The sequence below is a fragment of the Ammospiza caudacuta genome, chromosome 12, assembly GCF_027887145.1.
Source record: "Ammospiza caudacuta isolate bAmmCau1 chromosome 12, bAmmCau1.pri, whole genome shotgun sequence".
Taxonomy (NCBI): domain Eukaryota; kingdom Metazoa; phylum Chordata; class Aves; order Passeriformes; family Passerellidae; genus Ammospiza; species Ammospiza caudacuta.
Genome location: NC_080604.1, coordinates 14,958,524 through 14,981,844, shown reverse-complemented (window position 1 = coordinate 14,981,844; position 23,321 = coordinate 14,958,524). Strand labels below are relative to the sequence as shown.

General features: G+C 42.9%; 1 protein-coding gene across 1 annotated transcript in view; it reads right to left on the bottom strand.

The window, feature by feature from the left end:
* Positions 1-23,321, bottom strand: part of PTPRG (protein tyrosine phosphatase receptor type G) — a 392,408-nt gene that overhangs the window by 292,781 nt on the left and 76,306 nt on the right. Inside the window, exon 2 of the mRNA XM_058812679.1 lies at positions 12,393-12,497. Within this exon, the coding sequence (XP_058668662.1) occupies positions 12,393-12,497 (105 nt within the window). The remainder of the gene's footprint in view (positions 1-12,392; positions 12,498-23,321) is intronic.

The window sequence follows — 23,321 nt, the reverse complement described above, 5'->3', positions numbered from 1 at the left end:
GTCTAAAACAAATGGTTAACTCTAAATGACTGGATAATTTTCTCGTTGACAGTGAAACAGATGCAAACTACATAAAGTTAAACAGTAATGACTCTTCTGTAAAACTTCTAGCAGATGAATATAGATGCTGTTAATTGCTATTAATTCCAGCTCAGTTTTAATTTGTGGCATAGGCAGTTGCAGTTCTTTTCACCAAAAGTGCATCAAACTCAAGACATGCTCTGTTTCCTATTAACGTCATCTCTGGCAGAGCTGGGGGCACACACAGACTGGAGGCATCTGTTCCACACTGAACAGGGCACAGAGTGGTCCTCACTTCAGGAGCCAGGGCACAGGGCTAGGCTGCTGAGGGAGGAAAAAACAGGTTTTGATCTCACTGTGCCTCCTATCCCCTTTCAGCTCCACTGAAGATGCTGGAACACCTTTATTTTGCCTGTTGGGAATGTCAGGAGGACAAGATTGCTCTCAGATTTTCATACTGGTAACAAAATATTTGGAAGCAGAGAGGAGAGTATTCATGCCTTTTTCTTTTCTTCTTCTCATCATGAGCAGGACTAGACACAGGCTGGTCCCAGCTCTACACAGTAATTTAAAATCAATATAATCACAGTGAACTTTGTCACCTCTGCTTCAGCTGAGTAGGTTTTTCATTTGGGTCTCTTGCCATTTTTCTCCTGAAAATAAGTTCTTCAGTTTCTAGTCTGCCTTGAAATGAAATAAAGCCACCCTTGGCTTCAACACAGCACGTGAGCAGTCTCTCCAGACATGCAAGACACAGAGCAAACTTCCATCAACTGCACATTGCTACATTCAAACACCACGATTTCCATTAAATATTTAGGACTCAAATATTTATATCCAGTCAATTACATTGAACACTACTTATTCTCCAGGGAATTCTTGCTTTCCCTCAGTACAGGAGAGAGGACCATAAGTGCATTCCCTGTACTTAATAATAACACAGTAACAACTATAAAGAAAATAATTCCCATTACATGCAAACACATTGGAAGCAAATATACATGTTTATTATAAAAGAAAACTGCAAGATCTTTTTGGGAGCCAATATTAACAAGTGCTCATCTCTGCCCCAAGAAGCTTCAAGTGTGGGCTCCAAGAGCGAGTAAAATGTGTGTGTGAGGGGAGGGAAAGGTCAGTGATGCAGGAGACATTTTCCACAGGTGTACCTTCAGAGCAATGCCCCAGGAATGGGATCAGTCATCAGGACCAGAACTTCCCACCAGCAGACCAGTGCTGCAGGTCCTACTGGGAAGATTTACAGCTCCCATTTTGCACCAGAGAAATCACCAGCTAGACTTTGCTAATCGTGTTATCATGCTCAGTAATTCATACAGCTCTCCCACAGCAAAACCTTTTTATTACAGAATTTCAAAAACCAATACTTGAATTTTAAACTTTAATATGAACTTACATTTTAAAACATTAAATTATCCAGTGAAGCGGACGTGAATGTGAAAAAAGGCCATTTCCTCCATCATTTCATTAAATTTGAAAGTACTTATTTATTTTAATAAGTAGAGATGTCCATATGCCAGGAAATTAACATCAGAGAATGTTAAATATGCCCAGTATCACTTAAAAGCCTATGGAGCATTATGCATTTTCAGAAATAGCATAACTCAGCAAAACTACTTTCCCAGCAGTTACTTTTTATTACAGTTTCCAATAGTACTTTTGGGGGGAAAAAGCTGAAAATGTTTACCATACTGTTCATACTGAAATCATACGCTGCAATGCTGAATGAGTTCAGGTGCCACACCACAACACCTTCCCTCATTTAAGGTCTTCTGCTAATGCCAAACAGATGGTTGCCTACAAATCCCTCTTCCAAGGGCTCCTGTGCAGACCTCCTCCATTGGCACGTCTGATCAGGGCCTCCAATGGAAAGGCTGCACTTGGACTATCTCCTTTGAACAGTTATACTTCACTTAGCATAACAGGATAGAATTATGACTAATATTTTGATCACTTGAACCACCCAGACATTTTTCAGCCTTCAGAACCCATCTGCCACACTCACAGGGGTCTCCTCACAGAAGCAGAACTTTACTGGCTCGTGTTCTGAAAAGCTTCTTGGGAGCGCTGGCCATTTTGAATAGAGGCCCATCATGGATTAGCCTAATTTCCTAAAGAAATAGGCTTATGTGTTTGAGCCTTCTACTGCATCTGGGCTACCAACTCCCCACACACTCTCAAATTTGCTGGGTAACTCTGAACCAAACTGAGGGGTGACCTTACAGATACAGCACAGCCACTGGTTTAGTGATGCACAAGCATCAGCACAGCAACAGTGGCACACAGCACAACTGGAGGCCATGAAATAAGCTCAGAGCTTCTTAGGCACTGGAGACTTTTCACAGGAATATGAAGCACTAAACTGCACACAGAGCTGCACAGCTCTGGTGTTTTAGCAGGGAAAAGGAAGCTCTTAGTGCCTTCTCCAGCTCATAGTCTTCACCTCACTGCACTCTGCTTCAGCCATCGATGCATTGAACACCAAGCCACCTCTCAGATGACTTGCACAAATTTAAGGCAGAGATAATTTTTCTGTGTTTGCACTGAGAGCAATTATGTCCCTCTGACATCTGGGGAGCCCTTGTGCAACATAAGCAGTAACTGAGCTACGTGCACTGAGCCCTTCCTCACAAAAGTCACATCCAATTCTCTGCAAACACCTTCACAGAGCAGATCCCCTTCCTCAGAGATCAGCATATGCTAATAGTGTATCATGAAGATAAGTGGTCTCAATTTCACGTCTCCAGCAACAGAAATATAAATTAAAATATACACGATCTGAAGTGCCACAGAAGCTTCCAAGTTGGAATCTGTCTGAAAAGTTCACGTCACCTCTGGGTAGGAGCAGACTAGCATCTGGCATGTGAAATGAATTTTCATACCCCAAGGGGCCACAGAAGGCTCCAGCAGCAGCCTGAGCCACACCACCACAGCTCAGGAGGAACAGACAGCATGTAAAACTGAACATGAAGTGATCTCAACTCTCCATGACTTCACTGCTCTGCTACCTCTGGGTAAATCCTATTTCTGTACTTGGGCAATGCGTTCGCACAAACACAAAGCAAATCACACCACTTTCTCTTCTTCATTCTAGCCCATCCATTCAGTGCTTTGTTTGTCCAGGAGCTTGAGACACAGGATGGGCCCCAGGGCTCAAGGACCAGATGATGTGAAATACAGCAGAGGGGCCCTGGGAGGTCCAACCCAGCACAGAGCAAAAGCAAATGATCAGCATTTAAGGGACTTTTGTCACCTCAGTTCTAGCTCTGAGTGTATTATGGGGAGCTGGGATGCATAGGAAACATTTGTTTCACTATTCCACATAAGGAAAGCAACAGAAACTGTCCTCACGTGCCAACACTCATCACCTTCAGGCATTCAGCTGCAGGGACTTTCCCTCTTTTGTTCATTTCTGAGGAAATTTATACACCAAGACAGCTCAGAAAACCTCTCAAGTAAATCAGAAATCAAGAACCCCACATGGAACAGCTCCTCCTCCACTTTCCTCCAGCAGCACACCTTAGATGTTGACCTGAATGCTTTAATTTACATCAAGCTAAAGAAAGCAGCACGGGGCAGCATCAGAGAGCTCAGTGCAGGCACACTGGGGCGATGAGCCATGGCACCCAGCCTGCCTGTGCCCTCCTGGTCCCCACAGCTGAGCTCACAGTGTGAGCTTCCCTCTCAGCAGCTGTGCTAAGGAGGGATGTGCAGCTGTGTGCGTGCCTGCAGGGCTGGAACCCTCCAGAGAAAACATGGAGTGAGACTGCATTCACCCAGGGATGCAGGGGAGAGGGTTCACTTCAGCCATGGCTTGGGTTAAACTTGGCAGGTACTGTTCGGAAGAAAACAGGCAGGATGGAGATGGAGGAAGATGGAAAGTCTAATACTCAGGGCAGCAAAGACTCCTCTGGTGATAGAGTTACTGCTGGCCAAGGCTTAGATATTTTTAAAGGATTTGTGTTTTTCAAATGTATATCATCCTTTGCAACCACAAGGGCTCCATGAGTCAGCAATAGCCACCAGCCCTTACTATGGCAGGTCAAGTGCCAATCTTTGTATCTCTGCAACAGGGACAAAGGGGTCCTAATGCTTCACAAATGAAACCACTCATCTCACTAATTAGCCTGAAAATATTATCATCCCACAGTCCCACTCCTCTCACAACTGGGCAGTGTAAAGAGACAGGAATAGGTGGGAACACACACTTATGAAACATTTATTCAGGGTTCAGCTGAATTAAACCCACTTGCTTTCCCGGCTTTACAAAAACAGAAGCTTGATACTCAGGTTCTCAGTGAGGCTTGACATTATTTTTACACTGCAGAGCAACATACCTCTTCAATAAATCATTCCAGTGCCAATAGCCTCCCTCAGATAGAAACACTACAGAGATGACCCTTAAAAGTTCAGAGGAGAGTTGAAAACATTTCCAGAAAATCACTCAAGTGCTGCTTAAGGATGTAATTTATATGCACAGCTCTGCACTCCATTGCAGGATTTCATATTTATTTAATTTGACAAGTTAAAAGTGTGCCCATCCAACTTCTTTGGGCACATACACTCTTTAAAAAAAAAACTTTGTAACTTAAAGCCAAATGTTCTGTGTATTGAATAGGAAAAGAACGTGATCTTCCTCCAACCCACTGGAAAAAACTGAAAGCATCAAACAGACTAAGAGCTTCAACAAAGCACCAGCACAGGGAGAAATTGAGTTTGCTGATGAAGGAAGAATTAAGCTCCATAGCTGATCACCTCCAGAAGACCTTCTGTTATCTGAGGAGCTTCACAGCAGCTGTGCTACCAACATGGTCCCCCAAAGGAGGCAATCTCCCAGGCAACCAAGGTGTCTCCAATCAGCATTTGATGAGGTGGGATGCGTGGCCTCAGAGACAGAGCACAGCCCGGGACTGGCACTGAATTTCCCCCTCTGCTGTGGGTGCGTGCAGGAGTCACTCACCCTACCCTGTCCCTCAGGCCCCACGTCAAACACCTCCAGCTCAGAGCCCCTGTAAGAATCAGAGCTCCTGTAGCTGCTAAACATTCATTCTGCACTCGCACAGGATCTGCATGGGACTCCTCCTTTCTGCAGCACACATATGCCTTTTGACACAGAACGAACACCTGGCACCTGTATCCCATGCCCAGCCCTGCCCAGGCTGCCCAGCCCTGCCCCTCTCCCTCCACCCTGAAGGGAGCCCAGCGTGGCTGATCTGCTCCTTGGGCAGGCAGGGGCTGCTCTTCAAGGATCACAATGGTTAAAAACCCTAAATCTGAAATACCACATTCTGCAAGATGGAGACACTTCTTGGGAAAGGGGAGAGATGGGGCAATTCCTGGGGCAGAGACACTGAAGAAAAGATTATCTTCTGAGCAGTGACTGGAAAGACAGAAATAAGCCATCTGATATAACAAAAATAATAAAATAATTCTACATCTACTGCATAGACTGCAGTACTGGCCTGGCTCAGCCATTTCATACAAAGACTCTGCTTATATCCTGCAACTAGAATTCTCATTCATTCCTTGATTATTTCATGCTTGGACTATTGCAATAACGTTTGTGCCAAGCTACTTTTTTTTTTTTTTTTAACCACACACTACAAGGCTATTCAGAGCTTCCGTGCTTGCTTTGTTCCTCACTGAAGTATCCTTGCTGTTCACATACTTTTTTCCTCCCTGTTATTCTCCTATATGTGTTCAGTTACATATGAAATCAAGATTGGAAGTGCAATATATCACTGCAATCATTCAAGGACCTCAAAAACAGCAGACTCAAACTTTGAGTATTCTCCAGTCCATTTGCTGAGTCTCAATCACAGCTGCTACCCAAACAATCCATCTTTCATTTGCCTACTTAAAATATATGCATTTCATGTGCTCTTATGTCTAAAGAACTTGAAATATTTTGTCCTGTTACTTGTTTCAGTGCCTAGAGATCAACTAAATTGACAACTTTTTTGCTGCACTTAGGCACATTCTCAGTCCTTTGAAAGAGTGCACTGGTTGTTGTAATTCCAGAGGTTTTCCACAAATGTCCCAGTGTTCACATTGAAAGAAAATGCAACAAAAAGCACAGCACATTTAAAGAAGTGAGAGGTCTCCCCTCCCCAGCTAAAGCAGCTCTTTGTGCTCCTTCATGTGAGGGGAGATCACCACAGTTGGGATTGCAGCAGTGCAAAGTAAAAATGCTTGTGATGCACTACTGGAACAACTGTATCTAAAGCTCTGAAGATTTCATCCAGCATCTGTTGCTGTTATTTTATACTTCTGTGCTGTGCTAGGGAAAATCATTCATGAAGGAGTGAAAGTTGAGGGAACTGGTTCCTTGCTCATCTCCTATTTCGGCCTCTCAAAGCTGTTCATTTGCTAATGGCCTATCTGCTAAGAAACAGTAAAGAAAAAATTCCCAACACTCAAAAATCAGAGATTTGCTTTAATGCACTTAAGCATGAAAACCAATCAAATTATAGTGAGAACCTTGCCCAAAAAAAAAGAAAAAAAGGAATTTCACCATATCGGCATCCAACTTTTAAAAATCCAGCCAAGCATTTCCATATAGACTGGATATACCAGGATTGACTATGACAGCACTTGGAATAAACTGTTAGCACGGCACACAAGAAAAGGTGGCAAGAGAGAGAGTAAACAGTATTAATGGTATTCAATAATGAAATCGTGTCTGTGTCTAAGTAGAAACTAAATTACTATCTGAGGTTTCCTTAGCAGATTATTTAGAAACTTGCCAATAGACAAACAAAGCAAATGACAAGACTCTCAATCAGGGCAGTGTTCCCCAGCAGTATGGCTCAGTAAAAATGATAGAGACTGCTTGGGCTGCTCCTGGCAAGGCTGGCTCTCCTCAGGGAACTGCTGATGGTAAATACTCAACACAAGCTGATTGTGAGCTCCTGATACAAGCTGTGGTTAGGAAGGTGTATCCTGTTCTCTGGGAAAGGATTGAAGAAATGAGGTGTCACATTCTCAGAACAGAAACGAAAGATAGTATTTGGTACTGGCTCCTTCACAGGGGCAGGATAGCTAAAGAAAGATAAAGGGAACTCTCCTTGACATGCTCTGGGTATGGGCACGTTTAGATGCAGATTCTGCAGGCACAGATGTGCCTCGTGCACATCTGTACAGCGCCGTGGACATGAAGCCTCATGAACCAGAAACATCAGAATACAAACAATCAAAATATACAGATGGTAATTCCAGTTTATTTGGGAAAACACACAGCAGTTGCTTGAGCTGTGCACGTTCAAAATGAGGGTTCATGCTCAGACAGTAGCAGCAAACTCTCCAGCTATGGTTTCCTGTGCTCCCCCCATGAAAGAGTGCAGCGTTGATTTCTGGAACAACTGCTCCCCTAACAAGATGCATATGGAAACGAATGCCTTGCAGCTGGTTCCAGCAGGGTTCGCTGAAGACTACCATTCATCTCTGATGAGTGCAGATAATATTCAAAGCTCACTTTACTGATCAGATATTAATGAGAATGTTTCTCCTACTTTCAGCTTAGCTCCTCTTTAGAAAGTCAGCTCAAAAGAGTGAGAAAGCAAGAGAGCCAGAACCGCCCCATTTTGACTATCCTGCATTTAAGGGAGATGAGTACTTTCACAGAGGAATGATAACTGAACACATGGTGTGCCAGAGTTTTGGTCAATACCAAGATTTATTATTCTGAGGGACTGAAGGAGTGAAATACTGACCACAGCAAATAGCCCATTAGTTACCTCTCAGTTCAATAAGTCTTGATGCTTTCCTTACTATGTGCTGATTATTTCCTGTCCAATTCACATTAGCAGCTTATTTAATGAGAACAGTCTAAGCAAAGAGAGAAATTCACACATTTACAAAGGATATGGCCAAGTTACATTCCATCACAGTTAACACCATTTGCTGTTCTTTCAGGAAATAACCATTACCCATCATTCCTGCTTTAATGCCAGCAATTGCTTTTGAGAAGAACACTCAATTCTTACATTCACCACCGGTTATATTTTAAATAATAGCATCTTAAAGGACAGCAATAAGTGCCTAAGTGTTGTAGGACAAAGCATTCACACACTGATAGTGTCCACTAGCTTGACAGCATGGCCAAAGTTCCTGTTCTTAATGGACACCTTTCCCCACTCTCAGGGTCATCTCTACTCTTGTAAAGCCTGTTTTTCTTCTATTAACTTCTCCTAATGTTCACAGCGGCTGCACAAAGTCTTGGAGAGAAAGGATGCAACATTTTAGGCAGAAAAAAACATCAGTAAGGACATGCACAAATAACAGAAGCATCATAAGCGGTGCAAATACTTTCACACAGAATAGGAGAGACTAAAGGTACAAAGAGGAAAGAGATGCCTTGAATGCACCATAAGATTAAAGGAAAAAAACAACTGCATGAGCTTTTTACACAGGATTCTTTTTACAAAGCCACACTTAGATAAACATCTAAAAAGAACACATCTACATCCTCAGCCAACCTCTGTTTTTTTTGTTCTCTGAGAAGCCCAAATGGTTTTGATTACTCAGAAGATTATTTCTTGAATGAGTCAGCTCACAACACTGAAGCTGATCAGCAGAACAGTGATCAAGGGAGGAGGGCAGCCAGCCCTGCCAGTGCCAGCACCCAGCACTGCCGGGGAACTGCAGTGACAAAAGGAACATCATCTACAGCATCCTGCCCCAGAACAGGGCAGACCCATCCCATCCCATCCATCGCAAAAATTAACACTGGGAATAATTAGACATCATGTCTTTTACCTGAAGACTCGAAAAGGAGTTTGCTGATTTGGGTAAGCCCCTTCCTACTTCTGGTTTTCCACAATTTCATGCAATGACTGTCACATCAATTTTGCACAACAGCTTTTCAAAAGAACAGGTATGAGTAGACACAGGTCCTCCACGGCTACCATCACTTAGGGTACAACCATCTCCATCAGCATCTCACACTGTAATCTCCTCCTAAGGCCCTGACCCTGAAGCTATTCATGTTTTGGGCTACTGCAAGGAAAACTAGGGTCTGCTCAGATTGCCAGCAAAGTGTTCTGAGCACTGACAGATGCAACACTTGACACTGAGAGGCATCTTTAAAGGTCTGGAATATTATGCTCTGTGAAGAAGCATACATTACACAAGGGAGGGTCAGTCAGAAAGCCCTGGATCTAGCAGATGTTTCAGCAGCATATTTCTGTGGGCGTTTGTTTCAAGTATTGTTTTGGTTTTTTGTTTAAAAAACCATTTACGTATTTACAAAAATATCTCCACACTGATGAAAAAGCACATGAACTATTACTAACTGTCACTATGATAGGTGCTAGAAACAGACTGAGTTCTGTGGCAAGTATAAAGATGTGCTAAAAATAATTTCAAACCTGTCCATTCAGTGGTCAGCCTAACAGAAAAGATGAGTTGGAAAAGCAAAGACTGCAGTGAAACACATTCAGGATCCACACCTGCTCCTTGTGACTGTGCTGTGCCTATTCCACATTTCTGCTGCATCACAGGTAATGTGGCCAGTCCCAGTTTAGGGAGTCTTTGACAAACTCTAAGACACAATCATGTCAAAACTTACAATAATACTATAAATAACACAATAAATACTTTGCCAAAACATACATGAATACACATGCGCAGAGAATTCCCCCTGGAAATGTCATTTGAGCTTCTTAAAAACACTAAAAAGAACATCTAGGAGATGTCAGTCTCATTCAGTTTTGCTGTTCCTATTTAAAGACAAGCTAGTCGTCTGTTTTCAGCATTTGCTCACTTCTGAATTTGGTTTAAAGAGCTGCTAGCAGAGACTTAATGAAGTTTCTTGTAAAGGGCTGATTGTGTTTCCTGCTGTCTTTTTGACAGAACCCATTCAAAATGGGCCTTCTTCATTTAATTATCTAGTCTTTACTTTTGCAAGTTTTATTTCTGAATTAGAATAAATGTTATAGTCAGAATTGTGTCTGTAGACAGGGTTATTTTACAAGGCTTAAAATCCTTTCCTTTCCAGTGAAAGGAGAAGTGTGGTGCAGCTCTGTGCACAAGGCACTGGAGTTCACATCCACAGGCACCTTTAGGGATGTGGGTACCTCATACCAATGTTACAGGTCTGAGGGTTGTTCAACACTTGATCCATGAATGAAGTTTCTCCTCTCTAAACTCTTGAGCCTGAGAGGATCAATATGACCAGGCAGCACAGGGCAATGCTATAGATCACTCATAAAACTGGAAAATTCCTTATCTTCAGAGCTTACACCAGCCCCTAGACCATCCACCCTCCACAAGAGCTGAGAGCAGCAGATGGAGAGGAAATAATCTAAAGCACAGTCTAGGACAGATACATCCTGTGGAAGATGGATATTTGAGGGCTCTCTGCAACATGGCTGTGCCCTTTTCCCACCCCCAAGCAGGAAAACCACAACAGCCCTCCTGCTTTTGGACCTCTCCACCCCCAACTCAGGATTTACTACAGAAATCTTAAGCCCGAAAATACAAAAGCTCTGCAAGCAGGCAGGCACAGCCATAATAAGAGAGAGACCTATGCTGCTGTAAATCAGTTCCACTCAACTGAAATCAATATAAAGCCACAGCTCAGCCTCACACACATGGTGTGTGCTGGGGCTCAGCAGAAGCTGCCACTGGTGGCTGTCAGGGGCTGTCCTGGTCTTGTTCACTCCCTTTGGCAAAATCCCTCAGAAGGAACTCCAGCCTCAGCAGCAGAGCCTCAGCCCAGCAGAGCCTCCTTCCCTGCCCATAATCGCTGGGGCTGGGCCAGCAGCTGTTGTACAAATAACTGGAGGGGAGCTGGCCTGACCGTCTGAGGCTAGGGAAGGGAAGCAGCCTACCAGATAATGCCTGTGAAAGAGCTTGGAAACCACTGGCACGGGCTAATTGCTTACTGCAGAGTGAAGTTTCCCCTCTCTGTAGGCTCATTTGATGCAAACTTGCTAGGCATGTCCAAAACCCTATCCACAGGACAGACTTCAGTACATGGAGTGCTCAGCCAAGCCCTGCTCAGGGTTCCTGGGAAATATTCTGGGGAATGAGGAAGCAAGGAGAAAGAAACAGATAACATGATCATCCTCCTCACTGTGCTCAGCTAGGAACAAACATCTGTCTGCTGTCTGGGCTCTGCCACCCACCATTTATTCCCACTTTCAACCTAAACACAGAAGCTCAGCATTTTCATAACTCTGGTCCCCTCAGTGAGCAAATATGAGCAGAATGGCATCAGATAGGAGAGGCTGAACTGGCTGAAAATCAAAAGTGGTCATTTGTCCTACATTACTGAAATGTTTAGATTTATTTTAGCTGCCTGACCCCATTTGCAAATGAGATAGATTGTATTTTGACATCTAATAGAGATAACTTGTGTATATTGATGGAAAAAACCTCTACACTTACCTATAATCATTCATTCCCAATGAAATAAATGGTATGGATAAAAGAGGGGTGTTGGCAGTCAAAAAGTAACAGTTGCATATTTATACCAGCATTCCAACCTCTTAGAAAGTAATATTTTTCCTTCAGCTAATTCTAGCCCTGCACAACAACCCTCTTGGAAAAGCAACAAATGTCTGAAACATATCTCAGGTCTTCCAGAAAAGCACACACAAGTTCAATATAATGCTTGAAATCTTCATTAAAAAATTTTAGATATTGGATATCTTCCACAGAGTCAACACAGCTATTAACACCATTTCTAAAACACAGCAACCAGCAAATCATTCAACCAGCACATCATTCTAAAGTGTATTTTTATTTGTGGTATTTCAAAATTGTGCAGGTCCATGAGCTCTTCCATAAGACTTTATGAAAGCAGTGGGACAAACAATAAAATACCCTTCCAGTATCCTATCTTTTCAGCACCACACATCTTGGTTTGATTCACTGAGAAGTCTCATTGTTGTCATTATACACTACCACAAAAATAAATGCACAGAAACAAATAATTGTAAAAGTTGTGGGTGGTTTTTTTTTTCACTCTGGATATATATAGATATTTATATATATATGGATGCTTACAGTCTTCCTAAAAGGCACAAAATGGTAAGTAAATGGTGAGCTTGAGAATGTACTGATTAGACCAGAAGAGCAAAGAAAAGTTTGGGAGCATGCCTGACCAATGGTATGTCAAGAAATAAAAACAAGATTGAAAGGATGAAGAGAATAATAAGGCAAATCCTGCAGGTAAATAGCAGAAATGCAAGAAAGACAGGCATGTGTACAGGGGGAATTTGCAAGGAAGGCAGAAGAAGGAAAATATACTGTAAAACTAATTTAAACTGAGCACAGTAGTAATAAAAAGCAAGTAAACAATTTGATTCTGGAGCCATTTCATGTTTTAGTGCTTTGGAGAGGTCACTCACCCGAGTATGCCCAGTAAGCGTCCCCTGAAGCCTTTCTCCTGCGGATCTGCACAGAACTCCCATGCCTGTTCTCATGCAGAGAGCCCACATAACCTTCAGTCAGAGCTGCAAGGAAAGAAGCAGGAATTATTAAGAAAGTGGTATTGGCTCCCTGGAGTTTGCAGAGTGAAGCTTCAATCTTTGCTGAGCAGCGACTACAAACCAGGGATTGCTTAAATGAATTTAACAGGCTGAAACCTCCCCCCATCCAAAGGAGAAGCCAGGACTCACTGATGCCATTATTCTGGTCTGGATGCCTGTGCAACCCCAGTAATTTGCATAAGAAAATTCTGATGTACACAAACAAACAATATGAGCCTTGACCTATGACCAAACTTTCTCTTTTCAGACCCAGAAGATAAATTTACTTTGCCAATGACTGCCAAGCTATGTCTGTCAAAACACCCACTGTGCCAATGACTTACAGCATGAAAGGGAGAGAACAGGAATGGAGAAATCTCTGTAAAACTCCACAAGCCACAAGGTGTTAAATTCAAGAAAACCATTAAAAAACCCCACATCCTACCACTACCCACCTACATTCCATCCCAGGATTTTTTCTTTTATACCTCCAACAATTTTTATTTTTTTCTTTTGTAAAGGAATGAATTGTTTCCATGATGATGTGGGGTATTTGGGCTTTTTATGTGCACATTTGGCTTATTATTTCTATGCATCTGATTGAACCAAAGTGGAGGTGTGTAAATTCACAAATGTCAGTGGAAAGTCTGTTATAAATTCAGCTACACTTTTCAGAGCACCATAATAAATGCACACAAACAAAAACCACCTTAGATCCATAGACATGGAATGTGAGGAACAAGTATGCACCAAACGGCTTTATGGAAATTTAAGCCCAACTTCTCCCAAACCGCTTATTTGATCAGTAAGGAACTAGCTGAATAATTCAAATTAAGGCTTCACAAAACCCCATGAAGCACTGCTGCCCATATGCAGTCACCAAGTGCTGCATTCCCTTCTATTCCCAAGCCAATTACAGCTGTCCTGGAGAGAAGCCTGGAACAGGACTTTATTGAACATCATGCACCAGTAACTCAGAATTTGCCTTTCTTTCCCTTTGAAAAAGCTCCTGGGAGCCTCTTGCAGCACAGCAGCAGAGAGCCTGCTGTGTCCCAGGTTATCCAGGAGTGCTGCCCAGCTCTGGGTACACCCTTCCCTCTGCAGTGAGGATTTCTGCACGTTTTGGAACCCTGAAGTGGTGGGAAAAGTCGTGCAATTTCAGGAAAGGCAGTACAGGTTTCCCCCTGCCAAATCAGCTCTTGTGCAAGCAAAGGTACTAATTGTGCCATTTGAATGAGTTTTCCAGATTCCTTGGCAACTTTCTAAATGTTAAATTCACCCTAGGCTGCGAACAAGAAATGCTGGAACACATCATGCTACCAGGATTTGTAGGCAACACGACCTCACATGCTTTGTTTTCCTCTCTAAAATTACTAAATTAAACATCTTACTTCAGTCTTTTTTTTTCCTTTTTATTTACTTTTATATGCCTACGTGGTTGGGAGTTAACAGGCACTCATTTCAGCAGGAAAGAACGGGTGTGGGATGTGGAGACCCAAACATTCTTGGCAAAAAAACCACAAAACTGAACAAAGATAAGAGACCATGAAAAGCCCAAGGAAGAGAACAATGAAATAGCCCAGGCAGATGGCTGGAAAGGCTATCAGAAAAAAATGGCCAACCTATTTACTTAAAAATCATATGTGCTGACAAATACACCTGAAGCCTCTCCTTGTTATAAAATGAAAGACAGCAGCTTTCTCCTGAGCATCCTCTACAGAGAAGGCAAATATTTGTGGGATTTTTCTTGCTGAAAAGGTCTGAACCTTTCAGGCAGGAGGAAGATTGGACACTGCCTCCTCCAAAGAGCAAGGTGCTCCTGCTCAGCGAGCCCTCCTGTGTGCCTTTACATCCAGAGAAAGGCATCTGTATTTGCTGAAGGTACAGGGGGTCTGAGTCAGTGCAAAACATCTTGGGTTGTAAACACCTCTGAACTTGTAGCTGAAGCCATCAAAAAGCCTCACAGTAACCATGGTATGGCCATGAATCATGCCACTGATTTTCAGTGTCTTCTGTGCAGAAAATTAAATTATGCAAATCCAAGCCTCTCTGAATGCCTAACTTTAATGTGAAATTGAACATTTGCTTCCGTCAGCATCTTATTCATGCAATTATAAACCTGATATTCTTATAAAAATATGCAGTTTTAGTTTTCTGCAGAGATACTTAATAGATTTGTGCACCTATCTGTATTTATAAAAGATGAACAGACATGCTGTACACAAATTTGTTTCCACCATAAAAGATGTTACAAACCAGGAGGGAGCTCAAGTACTTTGCAAGAGAACTAGGGGAAGAGACTTGCTGGTTGCTAAATAGCTTCTGCAGGACTGAAAAAGAAACAAACTGAGAAAGAAACATCCTATTCTAAATAAAATCCTGTACCACTGCTAGACAGCCCAACATTGTTTTCAATAATAATCCCCTTATAAACATGCAGTAATTCAGTAGTCATCAGCAATTTAAAGAAGATATGCACTTATGGGGTATCTGCAGGAACTCTGGGAAAAGGATGACAAAAACTCTGGGAAAAGGATGATAGCTCAGGATCTCTGGCCATGCTGTGAACTGGAAAGGCAATGGTCTGGCTCATACAAAAATCACGCCAAACATCCCCTTCCTCCCTCAGTTCACAGTACAACCAGGCATTTCTTCATGAGGCCACAGAAACACAAGAAAACACAGGTATTGTTGTGCTAGTGAACAAACAGATATTGCTGGCCATATCTCAAAGTGGTTAAGTCATCAGAAAACCAGACTCAATCTCGTGGTGCTCCTGTTCTTCAGTGTTAATTGGGGTCAGTGGCTCTCTCATCCTCAAGGGGTCCAAGGCACAGAACAGAGCATACAGTGGCTTTTCAGATAAAAGTCTGGAAGAGCCAAAGCATTCAAATCAAGTTCTTTCAAAAAAGGAAGCGCTTCATACAGCAAAACAATCTTATGTTTCAGGTAGAATCACTACTTTTTCCAGATTTGGAGGGGAAGGTGGGGCTGCACCTTCTGACCAAAATAACCTGACACCAATGAAAAGTTTAAGTTTTTGAGAAAACATTTAGGTTTTATAAGCACCAATAAGTACAGGATTCCAAAAGTCTTTTTTTCAGCTGGGAGACAGTTAACAGCTCCAGAACAGGGAGCAGCCAAGTGGTTTCCTGCTCCACTCCTGCAGAGCTGGATGCTGGAGAAAAGCCAGCAATTAGGCTGCTCTGACAGGGAGCAAACAGGAGATGCTCCTCTCTTCTGGGAGCCCTGTAAAAGTTGGGAAAGTGGAAATCAGGACAATAGGAGGGGCAGGAACGTGCTCCAGGAAGGCTCAACACGGAGCAGCCAAATTAGAGGGGTGGAATAGAGGGACACAGAGCAGGAGGGAGAGATGAAGAGAAGGCACAGCAGAAACCCTTGCCTTGCAAGTTTCCTTTGATCCATCAAGCCAGTGCTGATTGCAGAGGGGAAATGAACACCATAATATATGGTCTGAGGCTTGCAGATACAGGATTAAAAGAGAAAGGGAGAGATTGCACACCCAGATACACAAGTGTGACATTAAACCCAGAGCAGCTCCCCTGGCTGTCAGCGTGTGCAGGGTGTAACAGCCACAGCCTATGGAGCTGTGCTGGGCCCTGCCAGGAGGACAGGATCCTTCAAAGCCAGCGTGGAGAAATCCCTTACACACCATTTCATGTCACTTTAAGCAGCACTGAATGCTACATGATTTTCCATGATGTGCTAAATGAATCAGCCCGGGCCACAGATCTGCAGACAGCAAACATCCTGAGCAGCTCTCCAATCACTCTGACTCAACAGATTAACTTTCCAATAAAAATTATTTGATAAGTGCCCTCAAAGGTACGATAAGGTAATTCCTGCCTGAGTACCTTACTGGTATTCATAGCTCACATGAAAACACAAAATTTTATCCCCAATCTACCTTAAATATAAAGCTATTACACTATTCAGAGAGATTATACCCTTGGCATTAGTGTTTAAAAGGTATCAAGCCATCAGCTATGAAAGAAAAATCCTTTAAGATCGATACATTATGTTTGAATGGTGAAATCATTAGTTATAATGGTAGATTAACTAGATTGTGTGCCACACTCACATTCTTTTAAGCTTTCTTTGAAGACAAGGGTTGCACACAAATCTGGTTTTGGATTAAAATGGGACGAATTCAAAGGTACACACATTGTCCATGTCATAACCATCCTGACTTGCCACCATGGACTATAGCAGCAGCTGAACCACAGTTTTATTCCTAGTCCCTAATGTGCATGAACTTCTTAACTGAGCAGTTCAACACGGAGCTACCAGCCAGCCTTTGGAGACAGAGCCTTGTCTATTGGAGTCTGGAGTAGTGTCACACTATGAGAATACTTCAAGCAGCGAAGTTAAAGAAAAGATCTTGTTAGTGTGTAACAAAAAAAGCATTAAATCATAAAGGTATTCTAGCAATTAGTGCTGTACCAAATCAAGGCCTGCAGAAAAGCAACTTTTCAAAACTAAAAAAACCATTCTTTTCTTGAAGACTGCACAGCACTGCATTTTAAAAAGGCATGAAAGCACAGAGACATTACTTGAAGGGCTTTTATACCATCTCTTAAATGGAGATAAAGAGATGAGTGATCCAAGACACCCATCTGCAAGCCTAAAGCTCCATGCAAGCCTCACCAGCAAAAAGCAGCACCTTTATCTAGGTGCCTTCACTGTGTTTTAATTGGATTGTGCTAAAGTGAAGCAGGTAAAGTGGAGCATTGCAATGCTATGCACTGTAACACACACTCTGCTGAAATGAGTTCAGGCTTCCAGGCAATTTCTTAGAATAAATGTTGCCAAATGAGCCAGAAGGAAAGAAGAAAAGAACAGGAAGGAAACTGATAGATAATAAATTTATAATATTGGGCAATTAAAATATTTTGCACAATTAGTATAAATAATACCTAAATTCATCTCCCTAGGCTCTTTCATGGTAAAATTGCTAAACACAACTAGGTTATTTGCCTTAAATATTTTACCACCCTTTGACAGCAAATAAATCTAGAAATATTTCAGGCACAGTCAATCCATTTTGATAGCACATTACTTTTAAACAGACTTTTCAGACATGGATCTCCATATTTTGCAGATTATTTTATATCTTGCCAAAGAGGGATGGAAGTTACAACAACATATAGTGGTCAGACAGCATCAACAAATTATATTCTGAATGCAACTTCATCCCTTGATAATGCTGCAGAGATTTCTTCCTATTATCAGCTAAAAGCCAGGATCTGTTCTCCTGTGAACACACAGCCAATTTTCACAGCTTTCCATTAATGAAATATGGGAGTTAAAAATGATGAGTTCCTCACAACTTAAGTGAAATAACAGATACCCAGATGCTACATCTGCCAAGAGACATCTGTCCCTTTCCCAGATGACAGTCACCCAGACAGCCCCTTAATTCCTGTGCAATGGAATCCACAGGTCCATTGGTAAAACTGACACAGAGACTTTCCACACCATTCATTCATTCTCTGTGTCTGATAGATGATGAAGTAACAGCACAAATCCTAAGAACAAGAACATAAATGCAGAGCACAGCAGGCCTCTACAGGAACTAACCAGCAGAATGCAATTTGAAGATGAAAAACAGTCCAAGGAACACGCTGTCGAACTATGGGGATTAAATTAACTGGCAGAATTAAAAGCCCTTATCCCAAACATGAATACAGCAGTCACTAGGTGTGTGCCCCTTGCTAACCTGTCGTGTTCAATGCCATGAGTTAAATGCAGTGCAGTTTTGTAATACTCCAATGTATCAACACAATGCAAAAAGTCCCAGAGCAGCAGAGCTGGACAAAGAAGGGAAAAGAGATCTGCAGCACAGACTTTTCCTTGTATTAAAAGGGATGGAGTTTAAGGGCAACAAGGAAGTCTCTGATGCCCTGGGCACTCACTGTACTGTGGTGCCATCAGCCCCTCTCCCCCAGAGCAGGTTCCTCCCAAGGAGAAGCAAACCACACCACTCTCTTCAGCCAGGAGCTCCCACAGCTCCTGCTCTCAGCCTGCCTGGCTTCATAACCCAGAGGAGCAAAGCTCATTAGCAAGACACTGAGGCAACTTCAAGTTGCATTAATGATGCTCCATTAAGGGGACACAGAAAATGAAGCTTGGGAGGCCAGGAAGAGACAGATGCTGCTGGATGATTAGAAAGGGCTTGATTTTGCATTTTCATGGCTTGCACTTAGCTGGCATCAGCTGTGCAAGATGTGACATAGCTGGTAAATTTGGACCACTGATGTCAACCAGCATCACCTGCAGCGCTTGTGCTCAGAACAAGCAGTCAGCCAGATAACAAACAGTGCCATCAACTTCCACCTCAAGATAAAGCCACACAAATAAACCAACTGCAACATCACCTCTGCCAAGAGGATGGTGCCCTGCAGCAAAGCTTCTGCCAGAGAACTTGCAGAATACCCTGAGACTAAGGGTTCCCAGTCTGTGGAACACGAGCTCCCATCTACCCATGTGTGAGCTACATGTAATGAAAAAAGAACCAAACAAACCAGTCTGGTATTTTTCCCCCTGAAGAAAGTGCAGAAAGAATATCCCAGACAACTGCAGGGCTCCTCCAGGAAGGAGGGTCTGCTGTCCATGTCCCACTGCCACGGCTGAAGAAATGAAGTCTGAGCGTCCCAGCAACACTCATCCCCCAACTCTGGGCACTGCAGACACCTCAAAACCAGCTGTCTGTAAAACCCTTACTCCACCAAACTGTTCCTGACACTTCCCAGAGAACACAGAAATACACTCCTTTTACCTTTAACACAAAGTTTTCAAACAGACTGGTATTCTAGGCATCTGAGCTGAGATACCTTAAAGAAGACTAAAGCACATTATATTCTAAAAACTGGAGTCCTTTTAGACACCTCCGATTTTGGTAGTCAGACAGAAAAATAATTGGGAGCACCTGAAAACTCTGTAACCTTGAAAACTCTTGCTCTGTGCATCCTTCACAGTCCCTCAGACTCCTGTTAACCATCATTATCTGCATGTCTTAAAAGGAGGAATCCTCATCCTCGTTCATCTTCTCTCCCCACTGCACTTCACAAAGGTCCTGTCACCTCTGAATTTTATTTGTAGTAATGAGTGACGCAAACACAGAAATAAAACTTCAGAGCAGAGGTTCATATGCAAGGCTGATCTCCACAGGGCAGCTGATGCTCTCTCAGCCAGCACTGACAGAATCACAGCAGGTACTTGGGAGAAAACAGATAAACTCAATTCTCCAGTACCTTAGGTAGCTTGGGCAGAGGGAGCTGAGGCAATGAAAACCCAAATATTGGGGTAAAGGTACTGCTCACACAGCCAGCTCCAGCACCTCTGCACTGTTTCCACAAAGACAAGCTCAAAGCCAAGCTTGAACAAGCTAGAATCCAGTGGCAGCTCAATATGTTTGTGCAGAAGAGAATTGAATCCATGAGCCCAGGCACTCTGAGAAGGGGCTGCTTTGGTCTCTTCACTCATGGCATGGTTTATCTGGGAAATGTATAAACCACACACATATAATGGAGTTTGTACTGGATTAACTGCATTAACAATTGCAAAAGGGAGCTTTATTTCACTTCCTGCCTTATTGCAAGTACCCAAACTTTAAGGGTTTTGCAACAGAAAATGCTGTGGCTGGAACCACCCATCTCACTCTTACTCTCACATAATCAGGTGCTGCAGCACGCACAGTGCTAAAAGAGCACCCTCTGAACAGCAAATAAACATGACCTTAATGGAGTATTTTGTACTTCCAGTGCCTTGCTTAATGCAGAATTAGACCATTATCATTTCACTAAATCCAGCAGTACTCACAAAAACACACAAACTTATGCAAAATCAGCAGTTCCACCTCTCTGCTCTAGAAATAATTTGCTTGCATCGACTGCCAGCTTTGTGGTAGTACAGCCTCATTACATTTTCAAAATGGATTCCCCCAAGAACGTGAAATATCTTGGTACAAAATAATCTTAGATTCATCCAAAGAACCATAGCAAGGACTGTGGGACACAGACCTGCTTTGTGCATGACTTCTGTCCACCCACTGCCATCTTTCCAGACATATTCCTGCCTCCTTGTTGGCAACCTGTAATTTCATTTCTCATCCCATTAAAGGCCCCCTTGGATTCCATCAGTAGAGACAAACATCTACCTACAAACCAGGGGTTTTTGCTGAACTTTTGCAGAGTCCCCAGAGTCAACTGTTGTTAGGCAAGAGCTTCCCCCTCTGCATTCCCTGCTCTGTGGGCTGACAGAGTCCTCACACCAAAGCATCCCCCAAATTCACCCTCCTCCACTGTGAAGAAGCAGCACACCCAGCATTCATCCAGCAGAAAATGCAGGGCACAGTGCTGATTTCAGTCCCACTGAGGCTTCATTTTTATGAAGCCAACAGAGCTGCTCCACTGCATGACATGAGATCAAACATGCCCCACTATTCAAGTTTTCACAGAAAGGGGCTCATCATCTAATAAAAATCCCTCCTTCTTTATACAGAATGATTTTTTTAACCTGTGTCCTTTGGCCCATTTAACAATTTATCGACTGTGGGAAATAAAGTGAGGCCACATCAATCTCTTCCTGGTTATTTGGTTCTCAAATTAATGCCGAAGGTGGAAAGCTCAATAAAGAACTATTTAAGAAAAGAAAGGAGAAATGCTCTAGAGTCCCACTGTGAGATGTCTTCCTCTCAGTTTGCAGTCAGGTCTGGCCACCTACAGCTGCACAATCTCCTGGGGGAAAGATGGAAGAGCATAAATGTGCATGCTCCCCTGGACTGAGTAGAAATAACTTGAGATTTGTACCATTCTGTGCTGAAACAGATCAGTAGTGCCCAGGTAGCCAGATTTAGTGCCTCCAGCATGTGACAGCAATTCCAGCCAGATCCACTAAAATTATTTTGGGATCAAACTTAAAAGCTGAGTAGAATCAAGGCAAACATTCATTTTTGTTTGTGTAAAAATGTATTTAATTTGGCTTATGATCCACAAAACAAGGTTTTTAATCTATTTTTTTTATACTGACAGCTTGTATTACATACAGATTTTGTAGCAAAGGGTTTCATCCACACTTATTTCCCAAAATATAAATCTAAAGTGGAAACTGACATAAATAGAAGGGGTTTTTTGTGCTGACTGAACAAGTTGTTGGTCTGGGATATATACCCCAAAAACATGACCCACTACTCTGAGAACTCTCTCCTTTCCTTCCAAATAAGTTGCACTCTTCAAAGGGAGAAGACACTAAAGAGCTGATCTGTGAACCGAATCAAACTTCCATCTTGGCTGTTCAGTTTCCCATTAATGTTTTCACCCAGGCAAGACTTTTTTCTGGAACTTTCCCAGCAGGAAGGTCTGGTGCTGTTTAGAATCCCAAATTAATACTTGGTTCACTGGCCATTTGTCTCCAGAGAATCCAATAAATATCTTGACATAGAACCTCATAACTACCAGAAGCAAGAGCATTGAGGCCTTTGGCAGAAGGAACAAAAAAACCAAACCAAATAAAAACAAACAAAGAATAACACAAAAAACCCTCCACAAAACCAAAACACAAACAAATAAAAGCAGTAACAGAGCTCAGATGAAGTAAATAGACCAAAAATCACCAGCAGTGATGCTTACTTTGTAATGATACAGTGGTGGGATGCAGCACAGGCTGAAAAGGCACAGGGTCACTGTTCCTTCCTATCCAACCAACTCCAACCATCTGGAGGACAAAGCCAACCCCAGAGTCCATAAATGTAAATGATGCTAAACCAAGAGGAGGAGAAGCCAGCAAGAATGGCTCAAAAACATTCAGCAGCCTGGCAAGCTCAGTGAAATGGGCTGATGTAAGTGAGACATTCCACTGAAGATAAATGGAAGGCTATGCAGTGGGGGAGAAATAATAATCAGTGCAGGAATGAAGTGAGAGAGTGCTGTTTAGAAAGCAGTAATGCAGAAAGACTTGAGTATTAGGGTGGATAATGAATTAAATGGAAGTTCATGCTGCAATACTGCAGAAAAAGACAATTGCTATCCTGGGCCACATGCACAGAGATACTGGAAGCAATAACTCAGTTTTAGACAGTTTTTGGCAAGCCTGTCACTGCAGTGCCACATGCTGTTTGAGGCCTATTACTCAAAAAAAGTAAAATTCGTTTTTAGCAAAAAAATCCAAGACCTGGGGCAGGAGAGGGAGGGAGAACAGGGGATGACACATGGCACATTAAATGGATCAAAGCACCTTTAATATCAACCTTGCGCCCTATTCTGTGCTGGCTGGGGCAGCCTCAGCCCAGGCTGCTCAGCCCTGCCTGGCCATGTCCTGGTGTGCTCCTTGTCACCCTCTCCAGAGCCTCACTCCACCCTCCACCTCCTTGTTGCATACATCAATTTTCATAACAAGCCTCATAAAGAGCTGGATTTTAGAGCACTCAGAAATGGTGATCTTCAGGCAACAAGTGCTCTCACAGCACAAGAGTGAAGGAGGAGGAGGTGAAGAGCTCAGTAAGGAACAAAGGGATGCTTTCACCTTCTGCCAGGCCCAGGCTGAACACCACGATTTAAGTAAGCAGGGGCAGGTTTGAGAGGAGGAGCTCAGTGCACACAAGAGCTGGGAACAACACAGGCTTTGCTTGAGTGTCAGTGCAGATGAGCTGTGGCTGAGAGCAGAGCACAGGGAGCAGCAGAGAGGGGCACACAGCCTTCCCCAGCAGCCTCAGAGACAGCAGGAGACACCTCTGCTCTGGCACGGGTGTGTAGTGGTGTGTTTTTATACTTTGTAATAGCTTTGTTTTTG